The sequence below is a fragment of the Equus asinus genome, chromosome 23 (assembly GCF_041296235.1).
Source record: "Equus asinus isolate D_3611 breed Donkey chromosome 23, EquAss-T2T_v2, whole genome shotgun sequence".
Classification (NCBI taxonomy): domain Eukaryota; kingdom Metazoa; phylum Chordata; class Mammalia; order Perissodactyla; family Equidae; genus Equus; species Equus asinus.
Genome location: NC_091812.1, coordinates 64,635,934 through 64,658,975, shown reverse-complemented (window position 1 = coordinate 64,658,975; position 23,042 = coordinate 64,635,934). Strand labels below are relative to the sequence as shown.

The window sequence follows — 23,042 nt, the reverse complement described above, 5'->3', positions numbered from 1 at the left end:
ATTCTCGTATGCCCTACCTGGCGATTCAAGACCCAGTTTATTTAGGGAGATCTCCTGGGAAAGTGTGTTTCCTGGCTGGCGCTCTTAGACGCGAGCCTGTTTTGGTGGGACCCGTGTCCTTGGGGTTTTGCTTCATTTGAATGTGCAGTTAGAAGACGCCGCTTCCTCGGGGAGCTGCGCTTCTGCTTTCTGCTGGTTTTGCACGTTCGCACTGGAGGAGAGGCCACTTGCCTAATTACAGACGCGGCAGAGGAAGTGCTCCGGCTCGCAGGGGCTTGCCTGCTGCTTTCTCTCCATTTCCGCTATTCTCTTTTCAAAATACTTCTCTCCATTTTTGTGGGCTTTTTTCCTTCCCACACTCCATGTTGTCCTGGGCTTCTGATCCCAGACCAGTGTTTGAATCCAGGAAAGGAGGGTAGGTGAATGTGTAGGAATCAAGTACATTCAGAAACCGTGACCTCAGAACTCTCTACCCGCTGTGGGTGTCCAGAGAAAGGACACTCTACTCAGTTTGGATGAGTTCGTGTCTGCTTGTGTGTCTTCTCTCCTCTGCAGCTGGCACTATCCCGCTGAACACAGGCTAAGAGCTGGGGAGTCAGCCTTTTGCCGTCCTGGTTCTTGCCGCAATTACCATGTGGCCAAACCAACTTTCCCCTTCTGCCATCTACTTCACGCATTGGGTATATTTGTGTCACAGGTCTGTGAAATCTAAGGACACTATCATAAGCTTCTGTAGTATTTTGCAGTCATGAGTCACCCATGATTATTCTTTAACTGACTTGAAAAAAATGATGGTGATTTTCTTATATGTATTCAGTATAACTTTCTGTAGATTTCTTAATCCCCCTTCAGTACTCCCTTTTTGTTTAGATCAGGTGTTTTGGTTCCTCCAGCAGCTGCAGGGTCCCTGGAAAGGCTGTGTGGCTGCGGTGGAGGGATGGGGCCATACAGCAGTGCCTGGAAGCTGCAGACCCTAACAAGGCACCCACGGAGCAGAAGGAGAAGCAAGTCTCTGTGAGGTGACCCGGGCCTTCCTGGAGCCTCTGTTCTCTGAGAGCAAAGGGCCTTGGAGGGTCATCTGGAGCAGGACCAGGGGAGCTCGGTGACTTTGCCGCCTGTCCGTCTCCCTGTGTGGTCTGCCCCTGTGAAGAGAAGGCCAGTGAGAGCTATCAGCCGCTTTCAGTCTGAGCTCTCCTGCCTGTTACCTTGTCCAGAGGAGAGTGAGTGATGAGGTGGCTTTTGGGACACAGTGGGTGAGATTCACTGGAGCCACGTCCTGGGACCCACTCAGGGTCATCCCAGGCCTCAGCCCACTGGCTGCAACCCCACCCTTCCTCTTCTGCTCAAGAGAGCGAGAGGGACATCATGCAGTGACACCGTGGGTGTGACCCGCTGTTCACTGGTTCTTCACTGCAGCTAGTTCTCTTTTTAATAGCCAGTCCCTCGTGTGCCCTCGTGCATGCATCCCTCTTGCTCATCGTGAGCACACTTTGTGAGGGATGCAGGGCCTGGGTGGAGAAATGGTACAGGAGTAGCCATCTCCCCTGTGGGCCCGGTTTCGACCCACCCCCTGACTCCTTTCCCCCCTAGATCCTAGAAGTGGATGTGGTCAACTTGCTTTACTCTCTGCCAGTGTCACTTGGGGAGTGAAATATTGGATTGGGGCAGAGGTTCTCAAATGTTAGTGTGCTTGAAAATCGCCAGGGAAGCTGTTTAAAATCTAGATTTCGAATCTCTGTGCTGTAACCCTGAGCTGGGATGGGACCCCCATTTCCAGAGCTGAGTCTGGGGTGGGGCTCTGAGGGCCACACTCAGGAAGCAACGGGCATTGGTGAGCAAGAGCTCCCACCAACAAGCTGAACTACAAGTGGCTTTGGCCATTCACACTGAGCGGCAAGGAGAGGTGTAGACAGAGGGACCCAGGATTCTGACAGTGCTGGGGATGAGAGGGGCGCCCCTGAGGCAGACCCCTCCTCCCACCAGCCACTCCTGCCTGCGTGCTGTCGGGAGGCAGGGTTCACCTTCTGTCCCACACGGCACCCGACAAAACGACTTGCTCATAGTAGATGCTCAGTACACGTACTGAATGAATAAACAATTTGTATTTCAAAGTTAAATTCGTTTGTTGGGTTGGTTGATTATTCATAACCAAATATATTGAGTCACCATTTATGTTGACATCAAGGCATAATGTCCGTGAATTGTGCTAATTCTGTTGAAGGAGAATTATTTGATGGACATAGAAAAGAGATTCTTGAATCTTTCTTGTGGAGCCTGAAAATGCCCTGGCGTTGGCTGAGACACGTCAGTCTTTACTGGATGTATCTTCAAGACTCGAGTTCTGAAGCTGCAGCACGAGAACTCAGTTGGGAAGGTTTGAATGATGTTTCCAAGTATTCGAACATCCCCTCTATGCCTCAGAGTCAGTAAAGTCATGTTCTCCAGCCTCAGATTTACTTTTTGTTCTGGAATGTGTGTCTCTATATCCTAAGAGACTCCCTGTGCTTTCCCACTAATGCCAACCCCGGCCGGGCGCCATGCGCTCTGTTTCTCCATGTTTCGGCCACAGGTCTGTGTTCATGAGTCTTCTTTGGCTCGAGGGCGTCCTGCCACAGAAGGCAGCCCCCATGGCCCTTTGCAGACCCGTCAAGGGCGGGCTGGTGCTGTTAGGGGTGGTCTCGTTGTGTGTCCCTCTGCCTGGTCACTTCTCTGTAACTACTCAGCCAGTCCCTGATCGGCCCATGAAGATCCATTCTCCCTCGAAGCCAGGCTCTTTCCGCTTTCTTATGAAAATTAACCGAACCCACAGATGAACTTTTTCCTTTTACTCAAGTTCTGACACTTAATTTTCTCAGCTTCAAGCTGCAGAGGAAATACCCAGGCAATTTTAACAGGGCTGCTTTGCATTGAGGTGCTTGCGCGGCCGTGCGGCTTTGAGCGTGATACGCCGGGATACCTTTGTGCATCTTCCTGATTTTGTTCCCCTACATGGTAGAGCTATGGCAGAAGTTGTCCCCACATGTTGTTTCCCCAGAGTGCTCTTTACTTCTGCCACCGCCACCTCAGTCCATGTTATATGGGGGTCTCCGGGGCCCAGTGATGCGAAATCAGCCACCGTAACGTGCCGCGCACTGTTGGAAGCACGGTCGCTACAGAAGGTTGAACGGGCTGCACCTGCAGGAGCCATGGGTCGATGGGTCTGAAGAAAAGCAGAAGCCTTGAATCACATGTCTGGGCCTCCAGTAACCAAGACAGATAGAGTTTAAAAAAAGAGGTACAAAGGCGTAAGCTACCTCTTCTGGTTCCACGCCAAGTTTAAAAACACTGAAATGGGGGCCGGCCCCATGGCTGAGTGGTTAAGTTCATGCACTCCACTTTGGCACCCTGGGGTTTCACTGGTTCGAGTTCTGGGCGCAGACATGGCACCACTCATTAGGTCGTCCCACACGCCACAACTAGAAGGACCCACAGCTAAAAGAAAATATACAACTATGTACTGGGGGGATTTGGAGAGAAATAGCAGAGAGAGAGAAAAAACGGAAGATTGGCAACAGTTGTTAGCTCAGGTGCCAATCTTTAAAAAACAGAAAGCTTTTAAAAACACTGAAATGCACACAGATTTAGAGAACAAGGATAATACATTTAAGAGTAGTCTTATGCTGAGCAAAATTGTGTATCTTTATCAATGAGGTCGGTGGAGAGTAGATGAAAATCACATACAGTCGATCCTCATTGTTCACAGATTCCGCATTTGTGAATCTCCCTTCTGGATAAAATGTTTTTGCAGCCCCCCACGTCCATACTCAGTGCACTTGTGCACTCGTTTGTGGACGTGGGCAAAGTGGTGAGAATTGTGAGTCACCCAACATCTCCGTTCTCAGCCCACGTCAAACAGACCATGCTCTGCCCATGTCTCAGCTCATACTGCAAAGAAGGGTCCATCCCGTTGTCTATTCCGTGCCATGTTCTTTGCATTTTTTGTGGGTTTTGTGGGTGATTTTGCTGTCTGAATGGCCCCAAGCATAGTGCCCAGCACTGCCTACTGTTCCCAAGGGCGAGAAGGCTGTGCTGGGCTCATGGAGAGAGTATGTGTGTTAGATGAGCTTCGTCCAGGATGAGTTATAGCGCTGTTGGCCATGAGCTCAGTGTGCGTGAATCAACAATACATGTTAAATAAGGTGTCTGTGAATAGAAACACACATACAACAAGGTTATATATTGATCAGTTGACAAAAATGTCATGACCAGAGGCTCACCGGAAGCTAACTGTCTTTCCCCAGGAGCCACGGTTCAGTACTGGAAAAGTCATGGTTCATGGCAACCTGATGGAACATAACTACCGCGAATAATGAGAATTGATTCTCCTTTTCTCATGCATAAGGTGAAGAGGACAGAACCAAGAGTGGTAGTATTGCTGAAATGGAGGGAGGAGAAAGAAATGACTGTGAAGGCTGCTGAGCTGCAGTGTTGTCAGTGACAGTAAATTAGTCTGAACTTGGGGATCTGTCCCTGATCCTGCTTCCTGGGCTCGGGTGTTGTGAGCCTTGCTGGGCGTGGGGGCCATGCCTCTGGGCATCTCCCCAGGTGGAAGAGGAGATAAAGGAAGACGGTGAGGCAGCAGTGTCCAGGTGCACCCTGGGCACGTGTAACCCAGCTCCCTCCTTCCTGACCCTCGAGGTTGACCTCCTCCTCCTTCCTCGTACCAGAAAGTTTGATTCTGATGCTGCCAGAGTACAGCCTCTGCTTACCTTCTCTCTCCCCAGATTTTGGGGCCTTGTTTGTCAGCTAGTCACTTAAATGTTTTTTCATCACCTCTGCGTCTCTCCCTTGACCCTGTTCCGCAGGCTGTGTAGTTATCTGTTCCTATGTAACAGATTAACCTGAACTTAGTGGCTTTAAACAACGATGATCATGTCTTATCTCCCATCATGTCTGTGGGTCAGGAATTTGAAGTGGCTCAGCTTGGCTCAGGGTCTCCCACGAGGCTTCGGTCAGATGGGCTGCATCATTGGAAGGCTCCATGAGGGCTGGAGGACCCTCTTCCACGGTGGCTCCCTCTGGGCTGGCGAGTTGATGCTGGCTGTTGGCTAGAGGCCTCATCTTCCCAAAGAGATGCTTGAGCATCCTCGTGACATGGCATCTGGCTCCCCACAGAGAGAGCTATCCAGAAACCAGAGGTTGGGGAAGCTGTAAGGGCCTCTGTGGGCTGGGCTCGGGCATCCCACGCTGTCGCGGGCAGCCGGCCCTCCATCAGGGTGGGAGGGGCTGCACAGGGTGTGGGTACCAGGAAGTGAGATCAGAAGGGCCGTGTCACATGAACATGCTAACCCTCCACCAAACTTTGCTGGGTGAGACCTGTTCTTAGGGTGGCCTGTGCTCTAGACAGCAGGGAACAAAATGGCAAATATTCTTACCCTAATGCGGTGTCTATACTAATGGCTTTGGGGACAGAGCAAAGGAAAAACTAGAAGGTTATAAAGCTGAGGCGGGTCAAAGAGTGGGGTGGGCAGGCGCCAGGTGGGCATGCAGAGCTCAGCTCCCTTCGTCATGCTGACTTCACTCGGGCTGTTCCTCTGCAGGGGACCGAATTTCCTCCTCCCAGAGCGTGGGGTCCTGACAGCTTTCTCAGCCACTAGTCTGGTGTGAGCATCTGTACCTAATTTTCCCCTCAGCCTGCCCCCAGAAACACGACTGTTTTTTCAATTAGCCAAATGTTATCTTAAAACCTTGTGTTTATGATGGCAAGCATGAGCTATCCCTCTTAATCTTTGAAATTGCCACTTGATAAGATAGAACCACATAAGTGATATTTTCCAGGCTGAATGCATTTTAAAGGGCAAAGGTTGTGCAGGCAACCTTAGGTCTGGGACGACGGATGTGGACCATGAGAGTCTAGTTGGAAGGGGGGATGGCACCACGTTAGGAAGTGCAAAAGGACCCAGTACAGCTTAAGAAAAAGCTGCGGGAGGCATGAGGATGCTAGTTGGCTAGGATGGGGCCCGTCGTCAGTCACAAGAATCATTTCTGCAGGCTCCGGGAGGGCCGCTGGAGGGGCTCCTGGGGGAGGACCAGGGAGAATCAGACCCAGAGAAGAAATAGGCTCTTTTCTAGAGGTGACCCCTCAGAGTGCGCTGAATGCAGGATGAAGCCAGACTGGCACAAGGCAGGATTTTGAGGTAAGAAAACATGTCTCTGGTTCTCCATTATCCTCGTGGGAGTGTACCTATCTGGGGCTGGGGGGGGGGGGTGTGCACACACATGCACGCGTGCGCTTGGTCTCTCCTTCCAAGTGCAGGCTGCCAGTGCCTCTCTTCAGCATCCCACCATGACCCAGTCCTTCTCTTTTCGATTCAGAGCCCCCACACTCGAGGTACCAGTTGCCATGGGCATCCCTCCACACTCTCCATTATGGCCGTGACAAGTTACAGCAACTTTGGTAGTGCTGTCCTGCCTTTCACAGGTGTAGAACTGCTGCACTCGTGTGGGTCACGCGAGCTGGGATGGGATGCCAGCCCTCCTGACTCTCGGTCTCTGCTCTGCACCCCCAGCTCTTGCCTCCAGGGCTGGTGCCTGCTTGCCTCCGCTGGGCTCCACGCCCTTCCACCCTTCCTGTCTGTTGCTCAGAGTGATGACTGTAATAAATTAGATAAGAGATATTGGAACGTCTAATTTGTTGGCAAAGATGCTAGAGCAAGGGCAGGAATGCATCAGATTTATGGGCAGGCCAAGACAGCTAACACACTGGTTTCCAATCAGGGCACATCTGGGGACACTGCTCCCAGGGAACATTTGGCAGTGTCTGGAGATGGTTTGGGCTTGTCACAACTGGGGATGGGAGGTGCTACTGGCGTTAATGTGGAGGCCAGGGATGCTGTTAACCAGCCTATAATGGACAAGACAGCCCCCGCCACAGAGAAGGATCAAGCCCAAATGTCAGGGGTGCTGAGGTTGAGAAACCCGGAGCTAACATAATGAGAGGTGACAGATGGAAATGGGTGAAGCCAACCGCAACAGTGTGAGGGGTAGTGCAGCCGTCTTGGTATGTAAATCAAGGGTGGGGGATTTGACTGCAGGTGAAAAGGGAAGTTTTTCATTAGCCAGAAGCCCAGCGTGGATGCTGGAGAGCTGAGGCCACCCATGGCGGCATTTATGAACAACCAAGCACACACCCAGGAGGGGCCCGTGTATGAGGGTGTTTGGATCCCGGGAGTGGCGGCCTCAAAGCCAGCTGCACTTTAGGAGGGTCCTGGGCAGAATGGAATTGTGTGGGGCCCAGTGACCAGGATAATGTACGCTCTAGAAATAATGTCCGGTGAGGGGGGATGCACGAACTTGGAGCAGAGCTGTGTGTGTTTGCTCGCTGTTCTGGGGCAGCAGAACTGCAAGTATTCTGTGTCTGTGGGCAGAGGGAGGAGAGGCAGGGAGTCAACCGAGAAAGCCTTTGCTCCCAGGTGCGTCCGTCTCACTCTGGAACAGGTCTTCTTAGGCAGCCGTGAGCTCCATGCAGATACTGTGCTCTATGGGGGGCTGGGGAATCCAGAAGGAGGTTGGGATCTCCTGGGTTCTTTGCCTCCGGCACTGTGCTCTCCACCCGGGCGGAACAGCAGCTGTGCATTGAGAGTTTGTTACGAAAGCCGTGTGTGTTCACTATGGAAACTCCAAAAGGGACCGATCAGCATGTTGCTATTTAACAGAGATTCTGCGAGCCCCTGGGAGGCCCCTAAGTGTCGGGGATGCAGGTCAACACTTCCAGACCTTAGAGCTTCCAATTTAGGGCCAGAGAGGCAGCTTGTGGTGAACACGGTAAAGGAAATGAGCCCCTTTTGTGAGATAAAGGGGGACCTGAAGTCACCCTGGACTCGGCCATCAGCCTACACCCGTCTGAGGAGGTGACATGAGCTGAGACCACAGGCCTGAGAAGGAGGAAACCAGCCAGGGGAAAGTGCCATGGCCAGGACAGGAAAAGTCCTCACACATCAGGACAGGAAGAAGGGCCGAGTGGCTGGGGATGGTGAGCGCTGGCGTCAGTGGGCAAGGTGAGGTCAGAGGGCTCCAGCCAAACCAAGCAGACCTCGGAGGCTGGGGTACAGAGTTTGGGATGTGACAGGGAAGGGGAGATGGCTTACCAATGTCTGCCTGCCTGCTGTGTAGGCAGTGGACCACAAGGAGGGCCAGGTGGACAGGAAGAAGACTCCCATCTGAGAGGTGGTGGGCCTTCCACCAGGGTACCATCAGGGGAGACTGTGAGAAGTCATGGCTTTGGCATATGTTTAGAGGAAAACTGATGCGAGATCCCTGGAGACCAGCTGGCCCAACCTCCTTCTAGATTCCGCAGCCCCCAATGGAGCCGGTCCCTGCATGGAGCTCACTTCCTAAGGGAACTCGTTCCATCGTGGGATGGACGCATCTGATAGGAAACACCTTCTTTTCTGACCCAGTGGATTAGATGTGCCAGATGAGTCACAGGGAGGAATCCTGAAAGTTTCTAAGGTCTTGTCTGGAGCCACTGGTTGGAGCCGATGTCATTTGCTCGGTTAGGAGGGGCTGCAGGAGGCGTGAGCATGAACAATCTTCCGGAAGCCCAGTTTTGGGCATGTGAAGGTTGAGCTCCCTGTTAGACTCTCAGGTGGAAACGTCAGGAAAGCAGCGATAGGATCAGGAGCTCAGTGGAAAGAGGAGAACCCGGGGTCCGTGGGCAGGCAGGTCGTTGGTAGCGGGGGTCCATGTGGAGGGAGAAGATGCAGCGAAAGACCCAGCGCTGGGTTGGAGATTAAGTGAAGGCAGGAGCCAGGGAGGGGAGAGGGGGTCAACAAGGAGCGGAGATGGACCAACCGACGTGGGCTGCGTCTGGGGCTGCCAGGAGGTCAAGCAAAAGAGGGCCAGAGGTTGGTGACATTGGCAAGAGCAGGTATGTGGAGTGCAGGAGTGAAGACTGAGCGGACGACGGTAGGTGGACGAGCAGAGGAGCAGTGCAGAGGCTTCAACAGTAAAAACAAAAGAAGTCAGTAAAACCGCCCCAGGCCCTTCTGTTCTACCCGCCATTCCTTCAGACTTTCCCTCCTTCTTTGTCGCTCTCGTGTGTATATTATTACGTATGTACATTCATATAACCTTTGTGAACAAAACTGGATTGCTCTGTATGCTTTATTTGGAAGTCTGCTTTCACTTAATAATACCTATTAATCAACAAATATTTTTGACCTTCTGCCGTGCGCCAGGAACTGTCCCGGGCGCCGAGATAGGGCAGTGAACAAAGGCACCGATTCTCGCCTCCCAGAGCTGGCTCTCTGGTAGGAGGACTGGGATGAGAATCAAATTCAGCAGTAAGTTACGGTGTGTTAAGGGATCGTTGTCTACGGAGATAAGCTGTGCAGAAAAATTAACCGGGAACAGGGGTCTCCTGCCCCCGGCATCACACGACATTACTTCATGTCATAAAACGCTCCCATATTACGAGGTGCACATTTAATCTATGTCGTACAAAGGCCCCCAAGAGCAAGTGATGTGCAGGGTTTTGAGGAACTCATCTGGCCTCACCTTACTGGAAAGCTACCTGTGCAGATGTGAAAGGCTGAGGGGCTGGTGGAGCTTGGGCGGAGCTGGGGGGCCTGGTCTGTGGTGACCAAAGCCCTCTTTTGTTTCTCAGTTTTGAGCTTTTGAATAAGGTGGTTTCACACATGGAGAAAAATAACTGGGAATGTTGAAATGGAAAAAAAAAGGTAGCGAGTTCTAGGCACCGTGGAGGAGAAAATTATCCCGGTGGGTGTTAAACAAGAGTCTGAGCTGCAGACTTCCCCTGGGTTCCGAGGGAAAGGCAGATGTAAGCAGCACCTGTAAGCGAGGGCCGGGGGCTGGGGGTAGGTGGCGAGTTGATGGGTGTGGAGGAAAGTGCACAGTCGGGGAGCCACTGTCTGCACCTGTCTCAACGGTGATAGGAGTTTTGGGATGGCAGCTGTGGCCCAGACTAAGGCCGAGTGCAAGGGCGGAACTCAGGATTTGCCCTAGTGAGTGACAGCTCGCATCTGAAAAACAAGGCTGAGAGCAGCGCTGTGGTGACAAGGCTCTGTGGACGGCAGCTGGAACGGAGGTGACCGTCCGTCACCATGGCCTGTGTTGTGTCGAGTAAGTTGGAGAAGGCCCTAGGTGGGTGCCAGTGGGAGCCAGTCCTGAGAAGGCACCAACAGGGCATCCCAGATGTAGTTGATCCCCAAGTTAAATAGCCTGAGAATGTGCCCTAAGCTGTCCTTGCAATAAACCATTTCTACTGTTAGAATCACCGCCGCCACCACCAGCCAAAAGCATCTTCCCCTTGCCCGCACCCAGTGTCACCTCAGCGCAGGAAATCACACCCTCAGAAAAGGGCCATGGCCGTGGCGCTGCTGACATGGAGCACAGCCAGGCCCTTGCCCTCCCGGGGAAGCCGAAAGGTGCCACCTGCTTGTGGATGAGCCAGAATGGACCGTCAGAGCCGTACGGGAGCATCCTGGCCTGTGTCTGGGGACCAGGCCTCACAGGCTGCCTCCTCACGCCCTGTCTGGTGTCACGTCCCCTTCGATATGGGATTCACAGCAGAGGGCCAGTACCGATGTAGATATTAGTGGCAAACTGATGACTTTTAAAAATGATAGTTGTGTTGTTAAGATTTATATATTAAAAAATATTCAACGTTTAAAATATTGTCCTTGAAGACTTATGGTTTTAATTGAGGCCAAAGGTGGGCAGCAGCCAGGTAAGGGGTCCTGAGTGTAGGAACAGCTGACAGTGAAGTGTGTCTGAGGCAGGCCTGCAAGACAGTGCACCCCAAAGCAGAGAGCGTGTGAGCAAGAACACTGGAGAGGGAGAGCTGGGGCACCCCTGGGTGTGGTCCAGCGGGCCTGCCATGAATGAGGCTGACAGGCAGGGAGGGACAGGGCCGTGCTGCCGGGAACTGTGGGGCCACAGGACAGGGTGGGCGGAGGATGACTAGGAGGGAGGCGATGCAGGCAGCAGGCCAGCGGTGCTTACAGCCCTGCAGCTGGGGGCGATGCGTTACAGCAGACTGGTAATGGATACGGACAGAAAGGAAAACAAGCCTGAGAGAAGGGGCCCCAGAAGGACTCCCGGGTTCCTGGCTGGGGAAGGCAATCAGGCAGCACGTGGACATCTTCGCCTCTGGTGCGATGCGGGGGTGTACCATCAGCATCACCGAGATTGTCGGCTCTGCAGGCTGCAGGTCCCTGCGTTTTAACCACGCCCAGGGTGATGTGCATGCACAGGGCGGTTTGACAAGCACTAGGCTGCAGGGGAGACAAGCTGGAGACGCAGGTGGGGCTCACAGCTGATGACTGAGGCCCTCGAAGGCCCGTTGCAGGAACAGAGCAGAGTGTGAGAAGGGGCGTTAGCGCCCTGGCTGTATGGGGGTGGGGGGCTGGGCTGGGGCCGAAGCTGCAACACAAGCATCATGGAAGGGTCAGCCCGAGAGGAAAAAAGAGGAGAAATATCCTTTCCCGAAGACACATCAGCCCACTGTCTTTCCAGAGATGTCTTTTTGTCAGTAGCATTCTTAGACTTAAGAGCAAATGTGGAGACTGCACTTAAAAAAGGAAAAAAACACCTTGCTGACATATGAATTTATAGAAATTTGAGCAAAGGTAAATTAGTCATTGGTAGTCGATGGTAAGTAGGGTAAACAAGAAAATTGTTTGTACCATCAAATTATAAAAGAACTCGTCTTATTAGGGGCTCACTTGGGAGAACTTATTAGGCAGTATTGCCGAGAGAAAAGTCTGTTGCCTCTGTCAGACATGTATTCATATGTTTTACAGCCACTTGTAGGATAATTCATATTGAGAAGAGGCTGTTTCACACGGTTGTGTGTGTGTGTCTGCGTGTGACTATAAGTGTGTCTGTGTTTGTGCGTTTATGTGTGTGTCCGTGTCTCTGTGTTTGTTTCTGTGTGTCTGTGTCTCTGTGTGTCTTTGTCTCTGTCTCTGTGTGTTTCTATGTACATCTGTGTCTCTGTGTGTGTGGTGTGTATCTCTGTGTGTTTCCGTGTGTGACTGTGTGTGTAACACAACGGGACATGCACTTTTCTCCCGAGGTGCACAGATGGAGTCATGTAGATAATTTTCCATCGATGACAAGCCCCTTTTGGTCAAAATGCACACCTCTTTAGATACTTTTGGACTGGTAGTATACATCCTTCTCATCTACAGCCACGACAGAGGGAAAACATTCTCCCTATTAAAAGTGCGTCCACTGCCTTCACTCTCCCCTTCTGAGTGTGTGTGTGTGTTTAGTGCTAGAAGTATCCTCACCAAATGTGGAACCTGCAGTATTTCTTTAACATCAGCCACGTGGATGGTGCCTGGCGGGTGTCAGGAAGTGGTCTGGAGGAAGCAGGGAGGGGACAGTGGGCCGACCAGGGGCTCTGGGAGGATGTCACTCTTCATGCCTCAGGGCAGTGGCTTGTCAGTCCTGTCTGCCAACCAGGGGTGGAGAGGCCATGGGAACCATCATCACGGTTTTACGTGGTGTGTACGCGTGGCTACCCCATTGGTTCTCTGGCTCTAACTGCAGCGTAGGACTAGGCACAGCAGACCCCCAACGTCAGGCAGAAGAGCGTTCAGTAATGTCTTCACTGCAAGTACTTCTGACTACAGCAGGCATCCTTCACAACTGTCTCCACCGGGAGAGCACGCTGCACGTCAGCTTGTCTGGGTCCCGCCCTGGGTGCCTGCTGACCATCGGGGCCGGCTCCTCAGCCCTGTGTGCAGTGGGATTCTCTTTTTAGTGTGTCTCTTGGAATTCTCTGTCCCCACCAAAAAAAAAATTGGTTCATTTGGTCATGTTGACCCAATAGTCCATTTTTGGGTGCAATATTGAGAGGATGTGTTTGGAAATCTAATGATTGTGTGATTAGAAAGGAAGACAGCACGTTAGGGATCTATACCCAGGTCCCAAGAGGGAAGAGCGTCCCCCTGATGGAAGGACTTGTCTCCACTTCTGGGGGGTTGGTGGTTGGACACCTGTTCTTGCTGCTCAGATCCTGACCCATGTCCCGTCTTTGTCTTGCCCAGGCGGACACCGTGTGCCCTCGCCCGTGAGGGGAAGGCGCAGGCATGGCTGGAGGCACGGCCGACGGCGCCAACAACCTGCCCTTCTTCTTTGGCAACATCACCCGGGAGGAGGCAGAAGACTACCTGGTCCAGGGGGGCATGAGCGATGGGCTCTACCTGCTGCGCCAGAGCCGCAATTACCTGGGCGGCTTCGCCCTGTCGGTGGCGCACGGGAGGAAGGCGCACCACTACACCATCGAGCGGGAGCTGAATGGGACGTACGCCATTGCGGGCGGCAGGACGCACAGCAGCCCCGCCGAGCTCTGCCACTACCACTCCCAGGAGTCGGATGGCCTCGTCTGCCTCCTCACGAAGCCCTTCAACCGGCCGCCCGGGGTGCAGCCCAAGACGGGACCCTTTGAGGACCTGAAGGAGAACCTCATTAGGGAATACGTGAAACAGACATGGAACCTGCAGGTGGGCTGCAGCTGGTCCCGCTGCCATGCACGGTCTTGTGTGCTCTGGGGCCCTGGAATTCCACAGGCACCCCAGTTCCATGCACAGCCACGAGGTGGTGCCTCGGATAAGCAGCCATCTCCCTAGTCACTAACTTACCTAAAACCTGCCTCACTCCAAGAAGTCAGCCTTGCCTCCTCTGTGGCCACACTTGAGAGGGTGGGGTGCTTTGTGCCAGTGATGTGGGTTTCTCCACCCCAGGAAACCACTGTCCCCAGTCTTGCTGGGCCCTTTCAGAGAGGCATCCAGCCATCCCCTGTTTTATATTTACCTAGGGAGTCAGGCAATGTATACTGAGTGGCACTGGGTTTCATAGCTTCGTAACGTCTCTTGCAGAACTCTCCATGTCAGCACACACATAGCGTCACCAGCCTGTTATTGGTTACCTGATACTCCCTCCTACGCACCATAATTTATTTAACAAGCACCTAGTGAGGGGCACTTCCATTGTTTACAAATAACGCTGCTAGTACATACTTCTCTACCGATCCTTCTAAGCTTTTATGCAATATCTGTAGGATAACCCTCAAAGGTTGGGTGTGCCCCAGTGAAGGAAGTGTGTGTTTAATTTGGATGCATCGAGAAGTTGTCATCCAGAAAGGTCCCAGAGGTTGTGACAACTTACATTCCTGCCACACTCTCAACAGCTTTTGATGTCAGGAGGCAACAGGCTGGTGGACAGTCTCCTGCTTGGAGTTATGTGTTCAGCCATTTCTCCTGCGTCTCCTGGTTGTTTGCTTCATGCGTTTTTCTGCCTTCTCTGACACGTACAGGTGTAAGGCAGTATGGGCTTTCTGAGGATTGCATACGGCGACTTCTTTTACTCCTTTAACACGTTCTGCACTAAATTCAACCTTGCAGACAGATATTAATACTTGGTGTTGAGCGTTTTTCATTAGCATTTATTGGATATGTCTTAGACTATTCTTTTACTCTAAGTCAGATAAATCAGATTTATGGAGGCAGAATTTACACACCATAAAATTCATCCTTCTTGGGTGTACAGTGCTGTGATTTTTGACGAGCACGTGGCATCATGTGGCCCCCACCCCAATCAAGACATGCAGTGTCCCATCACCCTTTAAGCACCCGCACACCCACCCCCCAGCCGCTGCCAGCCCCTCATCTGACTGCTGTCCCTGAAGCTTTGCATTTTCCAGAATGTTGTGGACAAATAGACTCACACAGCAGTAGCCTTTCTGGACTGGCTTCTTTACTCGGCATTGTGCGTTTCTGACTCAGCTGTGTCACCGCACTGTCCCTGGTCCATTCTTTGTTATGACCAAGTAGTATTCTACACTGGTTCACTTTTGACCTCTGCTCAGTTCATTTCGGATGCGTCTCTGGTGTGTGACCTGTCTGCGTTTGTTTTCACGCCATCTGTGAAGATGACAGCATTCCCATACTCACCTTCCCCCCCGTCTGCCCTCCTCCCTCCCACCGCCTGCTTTAGGTTGCTTATAGCTTTAGTTTTACTTCTTCTGATTCTTTTTATAGCTTCAAATAACCAGACACTGGGTCTTCATTTACTACTGTTGAAAACACCGATTTCTCTCCCACTGAGAACAAGGAGCATGTGAATTCACCCAGCTGTCCAGCCCTCTCGCCATTTTGTTTTCTGCATTGTCATTTCTGCATTGTCAGGGTTCACCTCCTCCACCTTCTGTGGTCACATCTGCAGTTCCAGGCAGCAGCGTGTGCAAGCGCTTGGTGTGAAGCCTTGTAGGGGCAGACGGAAAACGTGTGTCTCCTGGATTGCACACATCTTAAGGCTTCTTAATTGTTGTTAAATGATTGGGCTCAAATACAGGCCAATCAGTACTAGCAGACAGCTGATCTGAAGAGCAGGAGGCCGACTCTCTAGACCTCATGGATTATGCCAGATGGTTTCTAAAGCCCTGTCTGGCTTTAAGGCCACTCTCTGTATTCTAAATTAGATTTTGTTATTTATACACTTGAAGGTATTTAAATAATGTATAAGATCTTATTGGCTTTATTTATTGAATGAAAGATGAATGAATGAATGAACCAACCAACCAACCAACCAACCAACCAACCAACAAATAAATTAGATTGTATTTTACCATGTCAGGACTTAGCACAGATTGGAAATGATTTCTGTGTCTTTTTTTTCATTTTTACTGAGTATCACTCTGCTCTCCTGCTGGCAGGGTGAAGCTCTGGAGCAGGCCATTATCAGCCAGAAACCTCAGCTGGAGAAGCTGATCGCCACCACGGCCCACGAAAAGATGCCCTGGTTCCATGGAAAAATCTCTCGGGATGAATCTGAGCAAGTCGTCCTGATAGGATCCAAGATAAATGGGAAATTTCTGTAAGTATTGTGTCTTTCCCTTCACCTCCTACTTCCTGCTGGACCATTTGGAGTAATGGAGCCTTTCCATTACTGGACTCCCAAGACCCCGGGAAGGGGTCACACGCTGTCATCTGACGCGCGTGTTGGCCTGCCGTAAAGACATTTCTAATTGAAGCTGTTACCTATAATTCAGCATTTGTTTTACCCAGTCTGACCCCAAGGTGAACACTCCTCTTGGGCACTGAGGGACGTAATTTAAAGGAAATGTTGTTCAGCCACATATTCTTCTTTTAATGGCAAATACAGGAAGTGTGGCAGTGTCTGTGTCTATCCATCTGGACTGAGGACATCACTGCATGCTCGCTCCTGGTTGCCCTGAGGTCTCAGACCTGACTTCTGTCTTCATTTGGAACTAAGTGCCATTGGAGTGGATGTTAGAGAAAACTTGCTGAGGCGAGCTCACCGGGAAGGTCAGGCAGGCGTTTGAGCATGAGCAGGTTTGCAGACTTCAGCCCCACTGTCTCAGAAATGAGGTCTGTGTCCCGAGCACTGTTCATCGTTATCCTTAGTGGTCACTGGGCCCCAGGACTAGAGGTCCCAGAGATGCAGGCCACCTCAGGCGGGGTCAGCGGTCAGGAGAAGGTAGGGCACCGTTGTGGGCAGGTGTCAACCTTACTCCCCTGAGGTGCTGCGGCCAAGGGGCCGCAGTGGTGCTCAGGAGGGGCACACTCACCTGTCATCACTGCTCAGTGACCCTCCAGAGATGCTGACAGGGTACCTCAGAGGACAACCGCTCCATTCTTGCCTTGGACGCCTACGAACAGCGATGCAGCCCCATCCTCAGGGATGCAGAGTCACATGCAGCTCACTTTGCAAACTTCCTGGAAATAGAAGAGTGCTCTCTGAGTATCCATGTGTTTAAAGAATTTTCCTCTGACTTTACCATAATACTTGTTACTTAAGAAATAATCTTAAACACAATACTCTTTTTTAAAAAGTGGTCCTGAAATCAAGTACAGAGCCGCCCGGGCTGGCACAGCAGTGACTGGAGCAACGGTGTAGCAGGCAGTCGCAGCTGCCCATAGAAATCCTTGGGGGTTGGAGGGGGGTGCGTTTTTTCCTCCGTGTGGCACCTGTCAGCTCATTTTCCCCTGAGGTTTGGACTTTTACCATCTTCTTAGGAATAGTTTCCAACACAGAGGTTGTGGGATGGTGCATGTGGCGTCTTGTGTTGTCAGCCCCAAATTGATGATCCCAGCAGCGAGGCCCCACCGTCCCCTGGTTTGGCCTCCTGCTCCGGGCACAGCCGCCCGCTCCCTGTGGAGACAGACCGGGCTATGGCAGGGAACCCCAGCCTGGGCAGCTGAGCCCGCGAGCTGGGGTTCCTTCCCCACTGCTCTTCTCAGGCTTCATGCAGGTTTCCCCGAAGAGTGTGTCCCCTGCCTGCTTCCCTGTCATTGAAATGGCTTGTCCATCCACGGACCAGCATTTCCTGATGTCCATGGTTGTGTGAGGCACCGAATGCTGACACCGTTCTGGGCGTTGGAGATGGAGGCCCGAGCCACCCAGCACCTCCCTCCAAGCCCACCTCTGGGTGGACAGCAGACCCCCCGAGTGAGCAGAGCTCACGGCAGGTCGGTGCAAGTAAGGCAGGAACAAGCCTGCGTGGCTGGGGCCGGGTTTCTGTTTTGTGGGGGGGATGAGGAAGGAATGGATGCAGCAGAGCCCCGAGGCAGTAGGAAGCCATCCAGGCGAGGGAACTGCACGTGTGGGTGCCGTGCTCGGAGGGTCTGGCATTGGGGGCACTTCGCTTTGGGTGAGTGGGTCCATCCACCGTCGGGTGACGTTCAGGTGGCTGGGTGTAGGAAAGAGACAGGGGTTCAACAGTGCGCCAGTGCGGAGGCCACACTGTGCGCTTCCGTGTATGTAAGCTGACGTGTGGTGTCCATTCTGCTATGGTGACCTCGGGGTCCTGTCTCTGCCGGACACTGGACTGCAGGTCTGCTTGCTGGAGGGAGGGTGGGGGTGCTGGCTTGCGGCCCTGCTCCCTGCAGCCTCCGCCCCTGACCTGGAGGCTGGCTCGGTGTCTCACTTTCGCAGACATCCCCTATCGTTGGTGGCGGTGGTCCACCTGCGTCCTTTGCTGTCCCCAGCCCGCGCTGCAGCGAGGAGGAAAGCAGAATTCAGGCACATGGCATGTACTCGGGGAACAGCCTCACTGACCCCCTTTTGTCCCTGTGTTTCCCATTCCTCATCTTACTGCTTGACTCCGCCCATCAGTGCTGACAGCCCCACTCTTGGCTGCTCACGGCTTCCGACTAGGCCATTCTCAGCCTTCCTGGATGGGGTTGGGCTGCGTGTGGCGCCCACTGCATGCCCCGCGCCCGGTGCTCCCCTGGGCCTGCGTCTCCCGCCTGAGCCGGGAGCTCCCTGGGGCGGGAAAGGCTGAGATGCTGGCCGAGGCAGAAGCAGAACGGAATCTCCGTGATTCCCACTGCCGAGCGGGCTTCATTAACTTGATGTAAAATCAGTTAATGGCTGTGCACCTGCCGTGCGCAACGCCAAGCACTTTGCAGAAGCTTAGTAAATATAAGCGCATTTTGAGTCGTTAGCGAACTCAGGAGTGAAGGCCAAGGGTTCCCACAGGGGATGTTGACTGCCTGCGGCTCCCATCTAGGGAACAGCGGGCAGGTCAAGTGTGGAAACACCAGAGCTCCTTCTGGAACGTCTGGTCTACATTCTGGTTCGGGGTAGAAGGCCGCTGTCTTGGGAAAACACTCTCTTGCTGCCCACAGAACACACTGATGAAAAGGCAGCGTATTTCAACAAGTTTGAGACCCAGACGAGGTGATGCATCCTTACTAATGCAGTTTAAAGTGCAGAAGATACACCCCAGAGACTCCTAGCCACCAGGACGGGTTGTGTCTGTGGGACGCTGGCCAGCTCAGATTCCAGTTTTCTCTCCTCATGAAGCATGGTGTGAAATCCAGAACATCTGAACCAGAAGGGGCCTTTCTGCTAGTGGGTCTAAATCCCTTTGTTTTCAGACAAGGACTTAGCCACAGGGGAGCTTGGCCAAGGCTGTCAGGCAAGTGGGAGATGAGGGATGCAGCCCAGGGTCCCTGCCGTGTCTGGGCTGAGGGGAGGCGGTGGCTTAGGCCACATCCAGGGACCCAGGGACTCCACCACCACCAGCCCCACCGCACTCCCCATGCAAAGTGTGATGCCAGGTGCCTCCGTGCGAGACGTCAGCTCCCCCCTCCTGTCTCCGGTCCGCATGGCTCAGCCAGGACGGTTCAGGGCGTGGCTGTGTGGAGGCAGCCGTCAGGGACTGGACTGTGCTTGGAGAATAAAGCGTGTGGGCGCCAAGGCTCTTTACGGAGGACACGGACAGTGTGGGTCTGCCCTCTCACAGTCATCTGTGGTGTTTCTAGAGATGGCTGTTCATCACCTGGTGTTATTGGCTGGATGTTTGTGTGTCGTCCCCCCGCCGACCAGATTCATATGTTGAAGCCCCAGCCCCCAGTGTAACGGTATTTGGAGGTGGGGTCTTTGGTAGGTGACTAGGGTTAGATGAGCTGATGAGGGTGGGGCCCATGGTGGGATTATGGCCTTATAAGAAAAGGAGGAGCCCAGAGCTCTCTGAGTGCTCAGACCGAGGCCAGGCGTGTGAGCACACAGCCAGATGGAAGCGGGCTCTCACCAGACACTGAATCTGCCAGCATCTGGATCTCAGGCTCCCAGCCTCCAGGGCTGCCAGAAAGAAATGCCTGTTGTTGAGGCCCCCCTGTCTGTGTCTGGGGTCTGGCCAGCCAGATGGGAACACTGGGTGGACAGGGAGCCGCCCGCCCGGGTCCTGGGAGTAGGGCTCAGAGGTCTGCCTCATGAGCAACACCAGGGACCAAGGCAGAGTGCATGGTCTTCGGCAGGGGGCACATCCCATCAGCAATTTGAGGCCTCATGTGACAGCACCATTTGCCATCCTGAGAAATGTCATAGCTCAGGTGTGACTGAAAATGAATCTGTTAGAAAAGAGAAACAAAGCTGATTTTCCAAAAATGATGTACCCCCTCCCCCAAAGGAAGGATCCAAGATTGGAGGGATCCAAGACAGATACAATTTGGAGAATCTCTTTTAAAAAAAATACAAAATTAGGAAGAAAATATATTTTTTTAGAATAAGAAGAAAAATCACAATAAATTACAATTTTTTAAAGCTGGTAAATACCAAAAATGTGGCAATTTTTTTAGAATAACATAAGTTTTTACTTAACTGCCTGACACGTGACGATTGCAGCTCTTATTTGCTATATTTTTGGACTGCACGGTGTTTGATCACCTCTTCACTTGACAGTAATTTGGTAATATTATTTTCTATATATAAAAAAATGAAAACTCAGTCCTTCCTCTAGGTTCACAACTCGTTCTTGGTAATGCCCGCGGTCTTAGGAGCATTGTCAACTTTGGGAAAGGGGGTGGGAGTGGAAGAAAGAGCAGTCTTCTCTGATTGTAATTAAATATCTCTTACCAGTCATACAAAACGTTCTAAGCCCGTGTGGCCATGTTGCTGGGCCCTGCTTGGGCCAGACAAGGCCATGGGGACAGGCTGTGGTCAACAGACTGTAGGCCTCCCGTGCTGGAACACCTCCCACCGTGGTTCATGCGGGCGGCTTCAAGCCACGTGCACGATGCCTCCCCAAGTGCACGTCAGGTCGGCTGAGGTGCAAGGGCCTGGGCCCTTCATTTCATCGTATAAAGCATCTTAGAATGAAAATAGCCCAAGAGTTGTATGTCCTGTTAAAGAAAAGAAGTAGAAGTGGAATTGTTGCTTGCTTTGTGTTAGTACCCAGGTAAATATTTTATCGTTTTTGGCTAACAAGTCCTTGCAAATCTTACAGAGCCAAGAGCGAGTTCAAGGTGACCTTTCAAATACACAGATGGTGGCTCTCCAAAGAGTTGAATTAATGTTGCAAAGAAAAGGTGGTATTTCAGAGTTGTTGGAGTCAGCAAACCAATAAGTCACCAATGCTGTGTTCACCCCAGTTTCTGCTTTCTGACTTCAGAAGTATGCTGTTTAAAAAAAGAAGCTACAAAAGTAGTCATTCATCCCACAAAATATTAGTGCCTTCCACCAGATATATGCCGGGCATTGTGAGAGGAGCCATGGAGACTGTGACAACATAGGCCTTAGTCCCTGCCCGCACAGTGTTTACAGTCTGGGAGGAAGATGTCCAGGTCAGAAAGACATACTGCACAGTGTGTAACATACGATGATGGGTCTCATTCCATCCATCATGGGCAGCCGTCTAACTTAATGACCCTGTTGACTATCCAGTGTTATCTTTATTTTATTTCTGTTCCTTTGTTTATGATCCGTCAGTCCCCATTTGTTCTGAGTGCCGTGTGCGCAGGGATCAGCCGCCATCTTGACTGGTGGGACCCCAGTGCTCAGAACAGTGTCTCAGTGGGAGAGATCGTTCTGGGAAAGGGACATTTAAGCTGTGCTCTGAGAAGTGAGAGGAAGAGAGCAGAGAAGGGACAGAAAGTCTCCCGGGCAGCAGGAAGTTGGTGCAGAGTCTTAGGGACCAACCCCATGAACTGAGCATGGCCTGGTCAGGAGTGGGGGCTGGAGTGACAAGCTGTGCGATGGGGAGGCAGTCAGATCAGACAGGAAGTCCCTCCTAATCCTAAGCGGTGGACCATGTCATGGATTGTCCAGCAGGGACACTGTGAGAGTGAAAGGGGGCCGCTGGTGGGATGGCAGGAGGAACAGCAAGGGGCAACAGGACTGTCTCAGGCCGGATGGTCATCCTATTTATGCGCCCGTTGTAGGATTTGCCAAATGTTCCTTAGAGTAAACTGGCCAATTAGATTTAGCTGAAGTTGAGGTCTTTCCAGGCAGCTGGGACAGAAGAGTGGAGCAGGGGAATGGAAGAGGTGGCAAGAGGTGGTGAAGGGCAGGCCTGGACTCCTCAGGAGGGAGGGAACGCCAGAGCGGGATGCATGCGGGGGGCAGGTGTGCTGGAGCCCTGAGGTGAGAGTGGTGGAAGAGGTGGTGGTCACATGGTGCTGACAGCAGGTGTTATGTATTATTTTGGGAATGCCTGGTGAGTGCCAGGCCAGTGTTGCCATAGGGATAGGAGGTGATGGAGTTGAAGGAGGAGATCACGGGAGAGCAGGGATTCCTGGGTGGTGGCAGACTGTCGGGATGGGGAGGAGGTGCTTCCACGCCCAGCATCTTGGGCCAAACCAGTGGGCAGTCACATCTGTGAGATATGTTAGGTCCTGAGGAAGACCCTGACCTCTTGGCTGGCCCCCCAGAGTGTGGAGAATGTGGGGAAGAGCGGCCACGCTGAAGGTTCTGCAGGGGGAGAGGCGGCTGGGGCAGGCCTTAGGTCAGGCATAGCAGTTTGCAGAAGTCTAGAGACAGTGTTGCCCATGCAAGAGCTGAGTCATGTGGGCAGGGCAGGGAAGGTGAGAAACCGAGGCAGAGGGGAAGCCCAGGAGGTCTGAAGTTCAATGATCTGAAAGGCACACGTGTTGGGGAGCGAGGGAGGAGGATGGGAGGGAGTTGTGGCCTGTGGGCCTCGCTGGTCCTGAGGTCACAAGAGCGTTCTATCCCTTGTAGCACATTGCACTGGCCTGTGGTTGTCACACATGATGATTGGGACCCCTCGACACACTCCTTTCCCATGACAACTCTTTAATATGTCGGTTAAAGTCATCCCCAGGGACCCCCTGCTCCCCACATGCAGAGACAAGACTGCAGAGGCCCCCGAGCAGGTCCCAGGGAGGAGCGTGGCTTGCCTGGCAGGCCCTCAGCAATCAAGCCCCTTCCCAGCCTCCGTGGAAGCATCGATTTCCCTGTGTGGCAGGCTCGTACGAGCTCTACACCTGAAATTCAAGTCGTCCCCCCCACCCCTTCCTTCCCCTGGCCCTTGCAAGGAGAAACAAACACTTTAATCTTTGAGTCACTCTTCTTTCTTAGCCATTTCCAGGTGGAGCATGACGCTCTCATTATTTCCTCCTTCCCCTCTCTCACACTATATCCTTTCGTATCATATCCCTACACCCCTCCCTCCCTCTCCCTCCCCCCCCCCCACACACACACTTTCACTCACTCATTCATGCCTCTTATTGCAGGTGAAGCAATGAGCAACATGCAGAGGTGGTCCC

At 52.5% G+C, this 23,042-nt stretch overlaps 1 protein-coding gene across 4 annotated transcripts in view; it reads left to right on the top strand.

Annotated features, from left to right (window-relative positions):
* SYK (spleen associated tyrosine kinase) overlaps positions 1–23,042 on the top strand; it is a 94,755-nt gene that overhangs the window by 25,405 nt on the left and 46,308 nt on the right. For all 4 annotated transcript variants that reach the window (XM_014854666.3, XM_014854667.3, XM_070495453.1 and 1 more), the window contains 2 exons: positions 13,059–13,514; positions 15,725–15,885. In XM_014854666.3, coding sequence (XP_014710152.1) covers positions 13,101–13,514; positions 15,725–15,885 — 575 coding nt within the window. In that variant the 5' untranslated portion in view covers positions 13,059–13,100. The remainder of the gene's footprint in view (positions 1–13,058; positions 13,515–15,724; positions 15,886–23,042) is intronic.